This window comes from Pecten maximus, chromosome 6, assembly GCF_902652985.1.
Source record: "Pecten maximus chromosome 6, xPecMax1.1, whole genome shotgun sequence".
NCBI lineage: Eukaryota > Metazoa > Mollusca > Bivalvia > Pectinida > Pectinidae > Pecten > Pecten maximus.
Window position 1 is genome coordinate 43,301,803 of NC_047020.1, and position 15,441 is coordinate 43,317,243.

The 15,441-nt window shown below is 35.9% G+C and overlaps 1 protein-coding gene across 1 annotated transcript in view; it reads right to left on the bottom strand.

Annotated features, from left to right (window-relative positions):
* The window catches only part of LOC117330198, a 111,808-nt gene that overhangs the window by 50,154 nt on the left and 46,213 nt on the right, over nt 1-15,441 (bottom strand). Inside the window, exons 5-9 of the mRNA XM_033888421.1 lie at nt 13,379-13,475; nt 9,773-10,907; nt 4,723-4,793; nt 3,778-3,884; nt 2,520-2,605 (exon numbers count right to left, since the gene is read on the bottom strand). Of these exons, the coding sequence (XP_033744312.1) occupies nt 2,520-2,605; nt 3,778-3,884; nt 4,723-4,793; nt 9,773-10,907; nt 13,379-13,475 (1,496 nt within the window). The remainder of the gene's footprint in view (nt 1-2,519; nt 2,606-3,777; nt 3,885-4,722; nt 4,794-9,772; nt 10,908-13,378; nt 13,476-15,441) is intronic.

Genomic DNA, 15,441 nt, shown 5'->3' on the forward strand with positions numbered 1-15,441 from the left:
CACTTCTGTCCCTTCCCCACAACTTCCCTGTCCCCTCCCCACAACTTCCTGTCCCCTCCCACATCTTCCCTGTCCCCTCCCACACTTCCTGTCCCTCCCACAACTTCCCTGTCCCCTCCCCACAACTTCCCTGTCCCCTCCCCACAACTTCCTGTCCCCTCCCCACCACTTCCCTGTCCCCTCCCCACAACTTCCCTGTCCCCTCCTCACAACTTCTCCGTCCCCTCCCCACAACTTCCCTATCCTCTCCCCACAACTTCCCTATCCCCTCCCCACAACTTCCCTATCCTCTCCCCACATCTTCCCTGTCCCCTCCCACAACTTCCCTGTCCCCTCCCACATCTTCCCTGTCCCCTCCCACATCTTCCCTGTCCCTTCCCCACAACTTCTGTCCCTTCCCCACAACTTCCCTGTCCCCTCCCTACCACTTCTCTGGTCCTTCTCACTATTCTCCATCCCTGTCCCCTCCCTACAATTCCCCTATCCCCTCCCCACCATTTCTCTCATCCCTCTCTTTACCCTTTTCCCATGCCCCCTCAATAATTCTCCATCCCTCCCTCATGTGAAATTTTTTCAATAATTTCACTGTCATGTTTTAAATTATATTTCCACATTGAACAAAACAAAAAAGATTCTTTTCATAGAAGATGAAAAGAAAAGCAATGACATTACATCTTGAATTAAATAAGTGAAGTTTATATCATAACAGGAATTCCATTGTTATGAAAACCAGAAAAGAAGATTTCAGAAACATGTTTATTTCATTAGATTTCAAAAGAATCGTTTTTTTCTCTCCCCCAGCTGATGGGTCTGTAGATAAATGATGGTAACATCATCCCACAACAAACAAATGCCTATAGCTGCCATCCCAGTAGACTTTCGGGCCAATTTAACCTGTTAACAGGGCAACTTCCCCTAATAGGTTACATCCTCAATTCTCCATCATCAGTACAAAGACAGGTCATTCTCGACATCAGGAAATGTTATTTATCTATGAATGGGATTTAAATTACAACATATGTTTGTTATCCTGAATTTTAGAATCTGCTTATAATTATCTTGGGATCTCTTATAAAAATAACGATCAGCATATAATATTTAGACATTTTCGCAATGATACTCTTAATAAATATGAGTTTTTTCAATGCTAATACAATATACGTTATTTAACCTAATAAAGGACTTGCATCCAGTTATAAATATCAAATTCGTTCCTGTGCTGCTCCCTGCTTTTTAAAAGAAGTAAATGTGCATCAGACCTGGCTTTTGAGATGGGGGGGTCTTCTTGTAGTAGTTGGTGACAACCTCACCAAACAACATACAGGACCTCTGTTCGGAGCTCAAAGTGGATATTTTCACCAGGTGGCCTATTTGGCTACCAAGTCATAAAATATAGACCCCAATTTGAAAAGTTAGTCGCCCGGCCAAGTTGTCTTACATTTAAAACAAGTCCTTTTAATCTTTAGTTCAGTATAACATCTCTCTGTAACTTTTTCGATTGTGAAAGTCATTTTAGCATTGACTACAACCTTTGAAAGATTAACCAAATCGCAAATTAACATAATTTTTTAGTGGCCATGCAGGTGCCTTATAGGTCAATAACTGGTCGCCAATGGTGAATTTAAGGCGCCATGGCCACTAAAATAGGTGCCACTTTGAGCCCTGTTGAGAATTCGTTCAGTTTGACAACATTGTATTTTTCAAATACTGCCTATACTCTAGGTTGATTTTTGCAAGAAATATGGTAAGTAGAATTAAGGGACAACCTTTAGTTTGTTTTGAGGGAGATTATAAAGATACCTGATGCTTTAGCTGGTATATGTAATAATGTATGGTTGCAATTGACTTTAATGGGACAATATTGTACACCTCCTGTTCTCAAATGAAGACTACACAACTATTAAATTGGACCGGAGAGCAAATGGTGAAGAGAGTGTGAATACTTGAGCACATGTTTAACATGCCCAAGCTCAAATCATCATTAGCAAGGCATGAAATTGGCAGTCAGATAGCTGTATGTATGGCCAGAGAATTAATAGAGAACACATGCTCGCTCCCAGGAGGAACTTCCCATATCCGTCTCATTTCCTGACTTGGAAGAGTAAGCTTGAAAGTAGTGATTTCCTGTTCCACACAAACAACCATTAATCCGAATCCCGACATTACCAAAAACACTGAAATTTGACCCAAGAGCGAGGAAGACATCTAATTTTTGCAAGTTGTATAATATCGTAGGTTGTGGCAATAGCAGTTTTTTTTAAGAATGTATTGTTGTGCATCTTATATATAAAGGGAGGTAACTCCAACATCCCTGCTAGCACAGCTAGATACAGATACAGAATCTTGACGACTGTAGTGTAATCCGAGCACCGCCTGAGACTTTAGTAGCGCCACATGTGGCTCCCTTTTACATGTGACTCCCTAAACTTACCGTTTTGTTTTTGAGGTGCGGTACTGGACTTGTTAGGGGTCTCCTGTTTGTTAGGGGTCCGTGACCCTGGTTTTTTGTTAGTGGTGTTATTTGTTGCTTTGCTGGTTGGTGGTGCGCCTGTGGGTGACGGACGTTTCCCTGAGGTGGAGCGAGCTGGTGACTGGGCCTTGGAGGCTATAGAACCAAGACCGTGCCATTATAAAAACACCATACACCAAACCTTCTGTCATGTTGCACTTTTCTAATTTTGATACAAGAATTATATTCGCACTTTTCTAATTTTGATACAAGAATTATATTCAATCATAATTTTTGTCTTAAATTTTTCAAATCATCAAATTTCACATATTTTTCCGAAAACAATTCCATTATGTATAAATTTTCAAAGTACAATATAGATTTTTCTTTTTTTTTTTTTTCAATTTGGCAGTTGGAACTCTTCTTTGGATGTTTTTCAACACATGACAATAGGTATGTTTCATGCAATATTACAAAAATACCAGCATAAATATATGAATATAAAATATAAGTATGAATATTAATTACTTGAGTATAAAATGAACTAGAAAGCTGATATAGAGATTGAGCTAGCCTACACCAGAATGTAAATTCCTTACCACCAAAAACTGTTAATATCATTCAAGTTTAATGTTAGGGCTTAAATATGTCTCTAAACTTCGCCCAGTACAGCAATCACAAGAAGCCAAAAAAACAGCCCATTATATGCAAGGTGCTAAGCTGTGGCATGAAGCTGCATGTTCATGCGTATATACAGCCACAAGTGGTTTAAGATCATTATCTATAGTAATGCACTAAAAGGCTGACGTTTATTTTGGAATGTTATGTAATGGTTAGCAAATGCTGCAAGAACTTATAAAATATAAACTAATCATTATAACTATCTTCCATAGCCCTTCAACACAGAAATGGTTCTTAAAAAGCGATTTAAAATATTAAAAAAAAAATTTTTTTTAAATATTTTCCTCACACAAAATTCATACACAAAGATGTACTAAATCTACAAACAATCCGAGTTAGAACAGCCAAATCAAACTACACAATTAATAAACTGACTGGAAAATGCATTCATCTGTATACAGTACTAAATTCCAGTTCCATGCTCAAAGACGAGTACCAAAACTTACAAATTCAATTCCACTACTCGCCTGACTAAAGGATTAGTTAGGGAGCTATTACCTAACTAATGGTAGACCTAGTTGTTAAATAAAAGCTGACTTGATTAGACAAGCACCACCTGCTAAGCTGAAGGTGAGAGCACTGGTTAGTGGTCTGTTATAATATTGTTAATGCTTCCTACCTCTGTGAAGGCGTTACACATTACTTACACTTCATGGGAGGAGGGAATGCTGCTCTTGGCCGGCATGGATTTCCGCCGTGTTGGAACCGACTCGGAAACCTTTAAGTTCTTAGCATTCATCACCTTTACAGAACCCTGGAATAAATAATTAAACATGAAGTACAACACTTGAACAGCATGTGCAAAAATATTTTAACGATTTTAAAAAGCCAACTAATTACATTATTTTTTGCTTGTTTTGAAATATTTTAAATACTTTTTGTCTTACAAAAATCATTTTTTGAATAACAGGTTAGATAGAGGGTAATTCAGTGGCCCACACACAGAAATTAAATGAATCTGTAATAATGAGTCTTGAATACCATGACAAGTCATCTCTTAAGTTAAAGGGACATAACTCCTATGGTATTGTGAAATTTTGTATAAAAAAAGTGAAAATCTCCATAGAGTCCTTACATTAATTCATATCTTTATATTGGAACTTCAAAATAGGTGAATTTCGCAGTAAAAATTCTAAAACATCTTAAATGTTTACCTGTTTACTATTATTACGTGAAATTTTGGGAAAAAAAACAATCGGACTTGCGAAATTTATATCAACATTTCTTATTGATAGTTACCTATCAGGCTACATATCTATTTTCTCACTTCATAACATACTGGCCAATCAGTGGCTGCCAGACATTTTATCCTTGGCTCAACTTTCTATACACAGGGGCTGTTTCAAAAATATATTTTTTCAATTGGTTGGTTGTACCCTTTAGTAAATTTATGGCTAAACAGATAAATGAAATGACAGGAAAAACAAAGAGAAAGGAAGGAAATGAACAAATTATTAAGAGATTTTCAGACAATATGACTTTACACTGTTAGGGACTGGTTGTAAGATATGTGACAGGGCCGGGAGAATTTGGGCGGAGGAAGAAATTGGACAAGAAAAATGTGCCAGTGTGTTAGGACAGACACACATTACCTGAGAACTGTCCGACACTGAACTAGATGAACTGTCCCTCCGTTCTCGTCGGATCAAAGCCACCACAGGATCTAAAACAGCAATTGTAAATGTCTCAGAAAATATAAAAGTCACTGCAGAGCTTTAGGCTCTTTCCTTCATACATTCATCATAACTATTCTCCTTTATGTTTTAGTCAGTCAGCATATAAAACACTGTCAGTGTGGATATATGTGTATCTATGTCAGGAGACTAATAATCTTGCCTACCATGCAGTCATATAATTTTTGACAAACATCAAGCCTTCTGAAGGCAAGTTCTCAACCTGTGCATTCCCCTTGTCTGAGGAATATGAAATTAAAGTCAATATTTATACATAAAGACAAAATTAATTAACCCCCGTTTCAGTGAAAGCAGGGGATAAAAAGATACAGGAGGGACATTTAGCCATCAGATATGTACTTCCAGTTATCTGTGTTGCCATTTTTGCATCTCAACAGACTTTAGCAACTTGTGTAATTATATCTTCAAGGAAATAAAAAAAAAATGATGCTCATTTGTATTGCTGGGTAGATTAGACCTATAGTGCCTAAATGAATTTGTAATCAAATTGTACAACTACGGATAATCATTATCATACCTATAAAATAAATCCTTTCCAAATCAATTAACATCACACTGAGGTCAATGTAATATTGACTCTTTGTTACTGTTTTTGGTCAATTGGTCAATATTTTCTTGATTTCGTCACTTTGATTATGTACGGATGCTCTCGGCTTGATGAAGTGATTACCCATTTTCTCACATTCTATCTTGTTCAATTAATGAAAAAAAAAGTGAAGATTTTTTTCACAAATATATTATTTGGACCTGAAAAATGAATATTGACCTCTTCACTTTGTAATGGTTAATATATTTATATGTCCTTCACAGGTTCATATAACCATGTACACATGATGACCTCAAAAGAAATTGTCCAAAAAACAATAAATATCTACATCACACCTTCAGTGAAGGTGGAATACATTGATTTGTACATGTCAGGTTGCTATGCCCCAAAATTAAATGTGTATTCCTTCAAGTATGAAATTAAAAAATGTACCCAATAAAACTGTCAGGAAATATGACATTTTGATTAACATGATTACAAGTACACACAACATGTACCACATGAACGATCTCCATTAGTGTCCCCAATAACACACCAGTGGTATAGAAAGAGAAAGTCGGTACAAAGCAGGTAGGGTCATTTAAGAAAACATGAGGAATGACATTATGATTTCTTAATGGCTATATAACATTTGCGAGGTAAAGTCAATTTCTCTCAGACCTTTACATACCAATTCATGAATTGTATATAGATATGGTAGATAAGAAAACTCATACCTCCAGAAACCTGAAGCCACCTTCTCTGTGGAACTTTTAAATTACAGGGATAAAATCTGTTATCTTGGCTGCTTATCTCTGGGAGATTTATCACAGTTCTTACTTATACAGTAGGTTAATTTAGTAAACAAGTGTTTGTTATTTTACCTAGACTATATAGACACAGTCTTCTCTATGTACATAAACCAATAATAAAAATATCAAATTTCATGAAGACATTTTTTTTCAAATTATCACAGGAAAATTTGTCCCAAAATGAAATATTTGTCCAATACTGAAATTCTTTAGTAAATTGTGCCCAATAATAGGATTCTACAGGAAAATTTGCCCAACAGTAAAATTCTGTAGAAAAATTGGTTCAGCTAGGCTATCGCAGGACAAATTGTCCAATAGTAAAATTCTACAGGAAAATTGTCCAACAGTAGATTATATAATTCTGTAGGAAAATTGGTTAAAAACATGTCACATGACAAATTGTCCAATTAATAAGATTCTACAGCAATATTTGTCCAACAGTAAAATCCTTTAGGAAAACTGGTTCAATATGTCACAGGAAAATTAAAATATTTTGTCCAATTGTAAAATTTCACAGAAATGGACATATTATTGCTGTCAAATGACGGAAAAATAAAGTAATCTTCTAGCTTATAGTGAAAGACTTAATCCATATATGCCAATGACATAATTAGATAGTTTTACATACAAAAGTAAACAAATGGTCCCCTGTTGTTATTTATGATTGGAATTTGATCAAACTTTCATTATTTACTTTTTTTCTTCAAATAATGAAGTTTCGAACCATTGAAAACATGAACCTTAAAAGTGTCAAGAAACTTAATCTAGAAACTGAACGTAATGCTTATATACCTGAATATATTTCGTCACAAGGCAAATTAACATGATTCTGATTCTACTGAAGTAATATATATCTTATAAGTTATAAGAATACTTTTTTTTTTTTTTTTTTAAAGTATCATGCCAACATTATCTTTCAATGAAACAAAATACATAATTATACATACATATATGTGCTATAGTTTCACACATAATCAAAATTAATTTGACAATCCATTTATAGCAACAGCTGGTTATATATGGTAAATGCTGTATAAGTCTATATTGTCTTCTTCTTAAGTTTCACAGTTCACACAAACCACTGTTCCCTGTAATAACCTTTTACCTACGTATATATATATTTATATATCTCATTAGCACAGGTGTTACAATAGCTTAATCCATTATACCCCACACGAGAAATCGATACATTGAATTAGGTCACGCGACCAAACCATTTTATCTTAACTTTTAGTGTAGCTTAATCCTTTCATATGAATGACTGCTTTTAAGATTTTTCAAAACCTGAAATTCATTGTGAACATAATAATTGATTTAAGCCAGATAATAGGGCTATCAAGGAAATTGTTTCAATTACTGTTTGAAAGGCATGTTGAACTTTAATGTATATATGTATAGTACAAAGTTTTTAGTGGCGATAGTGGGTGTATAAAATTTTCCTACAGATCGATAGCGATATAAATATACGCAGTACGCCTAGAGGAGATAAACACCCTGTTATTATAGTGTCATGGCACAAAACCAGGTCTGATCCGATCAATTTTGAATATTGATTCCGATGGTAACTTTTGCTGAGGCTAGACTAATATACATTGAAAACTGTCGGAAATTGATGAATTCTACACAGATAAATGATATGTTGTGTCCTTAAAACAACACAGCTTTATGGGCTGATGTCAGACAGGAAATCCTGGATTGAATATGTTACGTCACGTATGCTAAAATACACACATGTAGAAAATCGTTAATGTACATATAAATGTTAAACAGTAAAAAATCAATATCGCAAGTGTTGGCAGAACACGTACTGTACAGATCGACTACTGGGACTTTAGACATGTACTCAAATATTCAGGAATCGTATTGTGAACCTTGATATTAGGGTTACACGGTTAAAACACAATGTATTAGAATAAACCTGTCCATATCAGACCCTGTACATCACAGAAATATCTAGAGATGTTACGTTTAATTTCCGTCTAATTATATCCAGAAAGTTGTCTACAAGTGGACCGGAACTTCTGAAGATCTATAAATTTTCACTTGTCTACATTTCCACATTTTTTACAGGTGTGTTATATATATGGAATATCATTCCCAAAAACCTTCCTCGTTATCAATTTAAGCATATTTTAAGCATAGTGAATGTGAAAATTTACAGCATTCGAAATTCACTTACTTTTTTATCTATATGTTAGACTATTTGTAATTGTCTTGCTACATGAAATATATCCATATTTATTTTATTTATTTATTTATTTATTTATTTTTATTTATTTATTTATTTATTTATTCATTCATTTTTACCTTAGGAATGATATATGAAGTGAAATTTTGAATTGATATAATATTGTAATGACTACAAGTCAATATGACTTTTTATCGGGAATCATGTGACACTATTTTAGCCAATTAGAGAATGTGAAAAATATGATTTAATAATAAACTTTATTTTTTGACCTCAGGAAGGACACATAAGCAATGTTTTTAATTGATATAAATTTATAATAACTGTATAATACAAGCTGTGACATTATCTTACACGCCATTCACAGCTGGTACATCACTATAGGACACGATATCTGATAAAAGTTTGATAATAGAAATACTTTGTTAATACACTTATCATGGACAGGTCACACGAGGTCAAGTCTGGGTACAGAAATTAACCCTGGACAGCCATGAGATAATATGTGACTTTAAAGTCAGAGGGGTGGTAGGGTGAAAATGATGATAAGTTTTAGCCAGTGTCCATCAGTACAGCAATCAATCACTAGAGTCAGTTTATATAGCATTATTATCTACTAGACATCAAAACTGGACAGATTAAATGTCCATCATGGTAATGTATTTATCAGTGATCTGCCTCAGGCAGCTTCAACCAACTATAGTCTATAAAGTTTGTGATAATGCTGGAGAGAGCATATCTGTCGAACTCAGGTATGAATCAGAAATACAGATATCTCAACAAAACAAATCTACATAATATAAACACTGACAGATGTTAAGTTTTTCCCGACTTGGTCAGAAGTCAATATTTTCCTTAATCCTCCCTCCATTGTCGCCGCCTGAGCTGACCAGACATTGGACAGTCCCCTTAATCCTCCGCCATTGTCTCTGCCTGAGCTGACCAGACTTGGACAGTCCGAGCTTGATTGGTCAGATTACAATCTTAAGTAGGTCAATCAACACCAATCAATGAATATGTTCTGACCTAGATCCGAGTCTGTCTATATATTGGTCAGCTTATAATCCAAGTACATCTGATTCTAGGTTTGTGCCTCAAGTCCCTCTCAACCATCCCATACCAGAACCTCCAGTTTGTGGGTTCAACTGAACTAAAACTATCGACTAAAGAACTAAACCAACCGTTTGTCCTTGGGTTAGATGATAATTTCCGCCTTCATATTTATTTAACCCCAGTTAATCATTGTGTTTTTGCTTTAATGAGGTCGCTTTAACTCCCTTTTGTATATAAAATTTACGAATCTGCACAATAGTTCCTCTTTTAGCATGCAGTCATCCCCCTACCCCCATCCCAACCCCATGCACCCTAACACCATCCCCTTTTTTCAGCATTCCATTTGTCTCCTATTATAAACTAACTTACTTTCTGGTTTGCTTCCTGGTCGAGGCGTGTTCAACTCATCATCTGTCTTATCCTGCCGACTCGTCTCTGATTGGCTACTCCGAGCCGAACTTAGTGCGGAATCCAACACACTGCTGCCAAGCGAGTCATTGAGATCCAGTTTAGGCACTATACTGCCAGCCGAACTGACAGAGGAGGGTCGTCTGCTGTTTTCTCCCTTGGCTCCGCGACCTGGGCGTGGGGATTGGTCCCGGCCACCTCCTGACGGAGAACGGTCCCGTTTTATGGCGGGAGACGGTGCGGCGAGACCAAGCTTACTTTTGACTTTGCTGTAGTCAGGTTTAGGCACTGCTGGTAGTTTTATCTTGACCTTGGATTCTTTAGCAACCTCCTCCTTTTTAGGAGGAGGAGTCGGGGCAGGCGTCGCGAGGTAGGTCTCTAATTTACTCTTAACCTCGGCCTTGGGCTTGACTTTACCCTTATCCTCCTCTATCTGTGACATGATATTGCCCCACTTACTTTTCGGAGGCGTACGTTTGATAATCTTGGGAGGTTCCTTCTCCACCTTCTTGCGTCTGTTCCTCTCCTCACTCACACCTTCACCGCCATTTTGTTTGGATTTCTCCGCATCCTCCTTAGAATTCCGTTTCTTACTCTCCGTATTTTGTTTAGCTTTTGGCGGCTCCTTCACTTCCTCCTTAACTTTCACAGGGAGGGGAGCCTTAATATAATCACCGAGACGAGATTTCACGTTAACATTAGGCTTTTTGTACTCTATTTTCTCCACCTCCTTCTTCTTTTTGAACTTAAACTTATTCTTTGTCGTACCTGTATCACTTTTATCCTTCGACACATTTTGATTCTCTTCATTTTTCTCCTCACTTTGCGAGGTCACAGACACTTCACCTTTGACCTCTGTTTCCACGACAACAGAACTAGCATCATCCACAACCTCCACGGTGACTTTTAACATTGTATCCTCTTTGTTGGCGTCCTCATTAGTGACTGTTACATCTGCCTCCTCTTTTTCCGAAATTTCTGTTTCCTCCGAAACTGTTTGACCTTCTGTGACCTTGACATCCTGACCTTGGTCAGCCTCTATTCGGTCATCCTCCATCTGTGAACTATGCGTGGCCAGATCCACACTCCCAGCAACCTATTAACAGAAAATAACTATTGTAGCATTCTAAAGATATCATTTCATATTAACATGTATCATAACAAACTAAACATTTCTTCTCTGCATACATTTTGTCCTTATCTTGTATTCTCTTAATAGAATGAAAAATCAACATGTGATTTTTTTTTTTTTTTTTTTCCAGTCTATTTCTTTTTTTTTTCATTCTCTTTTTCTGAAATTCCCGTTTCCCCAGAAACTGTTTGACCGAAATTCCCGTTTCCTCAGAAACTGTTTGACCTTCTAAAAGAATGAAAAATCAACATGTCTGTTCTTAAGTGAAGGAGGAATTTTTCCTACATTTTCATGCTAATATTCCAGCAGATATTGGCACAATACTACAGTGCTAGATTCTACCTCACGAGCACTGATATCATTAGCCACAGCAACAGGATGCCTTAATGGTGATAGACAGGGAGAAAATCAGGGCATTACAAATCTGGCCAAGATTTATATAAGTTGTTAACCCTCAGGACATCTATAACAAGTCCTGCCTCCATCTCTACATGAAATTTATCACTAGATGTACCTATAGATGTAACTTAAGACGAATAAATACTGAAGTTCCTGCTGTCCAACTCATATATAACTTACACCTCTTCTATTGACCAATGAACATAAAATAGATTAAAATAGATATGTAAGAAATAAAACTGAATGAAATGGGGAGATTTTGTATTAAAACTCTGGGAAATAACAGTCAATTTGAATTTAAAACAAACAACTTAAGATTTCAAAATGCTCTTCTAATAAATGCAAATTTTAAAACACAAAGTTCATTGATGTTGATGGTTTTATGCTAGATGTACATATTTTACAGTCTTGTACCAAATGAGAAACAATTATAAAAAAAAAAAATCCCCCCCCCCCCCCCTCCCCCAAAAAAACAACCCAAAAATCAAAAAGACATACCTGTAATGCTTGTTTGATAAAACTAAGAGAACTATGGCCACTTCAACGCAAACATTTGTCAGAAACAGCGTTCTTTACAAGGAGTTGTGTAAATCTGTCTATAAACTAGGATTAGAGACCGACCCTACTGCCTAGTGCCTCTAGGTATACAGAAGTCAGATTGATATATACATACAGTAGTCAGATTGATATAGAGTGTCGAAGTGACAGAACCCCTGTCAGACAGGTAGACGGCCCAGGTATGGCCGGAGACAACATCACATTTACTGTTTGGGTGTTTTGACGTACTATCTAGAAAAGTCGTACATATTTCGTGACGGATGCTGTCGCTGGGCCCCAAATTATCTAGAAAGTGATACATATTTGTAACTAATGGCGTCACTTGGACCAATATCACCTCGGAAAGTCGTACATTTTTGGTGTCAGATTCTGTCCCTCCGACTTCAATTATCTAGAAAGTGACATATTTGCAATAGATGCTGTCACGGAGACTCCGCATTATCTTAGAAGGCCCAGTATATATTTTGGAACCAGCCATTACTAGGACAAATATAAGGTTGCCCCTGTGAGAAAATTTCCGTGATATTATTGTAGAATTTAGGGCAATATTAAGTGTTGAGATGTCCCTGATAAAAATATCAATTACTACAATGGAAATGTTATCAGCTATATCATTTTCAGCTCTAATTCAGCAATTTATCACACCTACTGAAACCTGACAGTGAAATCGTCCTGATATGATGTCAAGCGGAAACTGTCAACAAACACAGGGTCACAAATTAAATGGAGTGGAATGTCTGATTACAGAAACGTACCGACTATCAAGTCAATTAAACAGTTTGACTACACCTATTACGTCCATTTTATCAACTCAAACTGTTTGATCATTTATCCATCAATACATTTTATCAATTTCAGAAGCTTGAGTATATTTCATATGTTCACACTGTTAATTCAAACTGTTTATAAATAAATTCATCACAAATATTTTGTAGGTTTAAACGGTTTGAGTAAATCTATTGAGCCATGTTTTGTCAATATTAACAGTTCAAATAAACCTTTTATTAGACATTTTATGTATAAAAACAGTTAAATTTAATACTGGCATTATATCAAAGTAAAACTGGATTACATGGACTGTTAGCAGTTAAAGAAATAGCTGGCAGGGAACACCATTTAATTTCATACTTATTGCTGTGGTAAAAAAATTGTGATGACTTATCTTTAGGTTTTAAAATCAGAAATGAATCATCAACAGGGTCCGAGCTTGAACAAATCTGAATATTGGTGACATAATTGAATTTACAAAAGCAAAATAGGTCTGCAATGTTACAGTCGGTGTTTTATTGTATTATAGAGGGCTACAAAATTTGTCCTAACAGAATAATAGCCTGCTTCGACAGCTCCACAACGAACAATTACTGGAGTCAATTTATTGGACAGGGAAGTCTAGAGCTTGAGTGAGAAACTGTCAAAGTAAACTAGTCCGGGATTAGCACCTAGAGCTGGCTGTCAGAGTGACCAGACATTATACTGACCGTTTCCTGGGGTTTGTCCACCTCCTCATTGACCACTGGCACCACATCCTTGGAATCCATTCCATCCACGTCCATCAACAGGCTACTCATGTTTTCCCTACAACATAGAGATCACTCTCCTCAATTCCTTGTCACAACTGGCAAGTCTATGAGAAAGCTGCTCTTGTACTCTTGACTCTAACAAATCTCTGTCAACTTTGACTATGAACATACAATTGTGATAAAGAATTCTCTCCTGAATTTTATCACAAGTCTTACACTGCTAAACGCCCTTATCGAAATTTTCTCTGTTGTTAATAACCACCGATAAAACACAATTACTGACTGCAGTTCTAATAAGATCTACGATTACATAACAAACAAGCCAAAAAATGATTATAAATAAATTATCATATTTTACCCTCCACTATAATGCTATATCTGGATGTACAATGATTGCACAATCATTGTTATAGAATGTTGTTAAATCCTGGCAGGTACGTAAATATTCTAAACTACAATACTTACATTGTCAATTTTTGTAATAAAGTACTGAGAGTGCCGTCCCAAAGGTGTTCATTTAACAGACGTTTATAAAACACGAGGTCATGGAAATGCAGTTCTTTTACCGCCCCTACACTAAGTAAACACTGCTAAAATCCACCATGAATGAATCGTATCAGTCAATGTTTTTTTTCACTTTCCAAACACCTTAACCACCCTGATTCAGTGGTCGCCAGTGACCTTTATGTCATTGTATTATAACGGCACAATGGAAGCTGTACAAATACTACAACATTTAAACTACAGCAAACCCATATTTCCTGTCTAAACGCCCCGTGGTATTGTAGTTCTAGAAAGTCAAGTAACTCCGAATTGTGTCAATCGCACTTATGTCCAGTAACTGCCACAGGTAAAAAAAAAACAGGTAAAAACACAGGTAAAAACACAACAAGTACACTTGAATCGTTGACACTAAGGTGCATCGTGATCACCCGTTCAGTGCCGATCGGTATAGATTTATCCCAGTGTCACGTATACCATTGTGACCTTCTCTAATCCACACATTAACTCTCAACTCAACTTTTAATCTTCTCAAATCTCCGCTAGTACTTTTAAATTGTTCAATTCTTAAATTCCTTGGTTGGTACTTGAAAATCCAATTTGCATAGAAGATGGCGACTATGTAAGACACACACTTTTATACACACCAATTTCATTCACCAACACATGGGATTCCTTCCTCATGATGCTAAATTATTTTAACAGACATTTTTTATGTGAAAATTTCAGAACATATGAATTATGACTTCCAGCAAGTGTTGCCTGTAGGTTCTGACAAGGATATTAAAGTCACAAAGTGCTGGACTCATTTTCCATTGCAATTTACATCAAAGGATTATTCCCACTAGTTCCCACTACAATTTTATTTAAATGTACTATAAGAAAATCAATTTATTTTAAAGTCCAATACACAGAATTTATATTCAGCTATGAATACATCACAATACATTGGACTACTTATATATACCGTATACATACTGGAGTGGTTTTGTTTACTAAGAAAACAAATATGTTTAAAATCACAATAAACCTGATCACTAATAATAATAACCACTAAAAAAAACACAAGAGTGATATAGAATTATACTAATGACTGGATTTATAGGTTAATTAATACCATCATTAAAGATGTTAAGACAAATCATCGTTAAGTATCTCTAATTAATCCAGCGGTCACATTAACATCTCTTTAACATATTAAATGTGACAGGTATGAAATATTTATCGGTTATTTCCCACATCATATAAATATTTACTGTCTGGAATGTCTACAGAATAAAACCAAGAGAATGATTTCCCTACATACAACAGTGAAACAATTCTAGAGTATTGATTCAGTACAGAACTGAGGCTGATGACACTATAGATCAATATACACAATCTTGGCAGAATTTTATGACTGGAAAAACATATATACATATTCAGCAGTTTCCTTTTCTTCAGTGTCTCGACCTCTACCACAAATCTTTATATTTATCTATAACACTTATCTATAGGCTTAAGTCCTAATTGATCCTTAT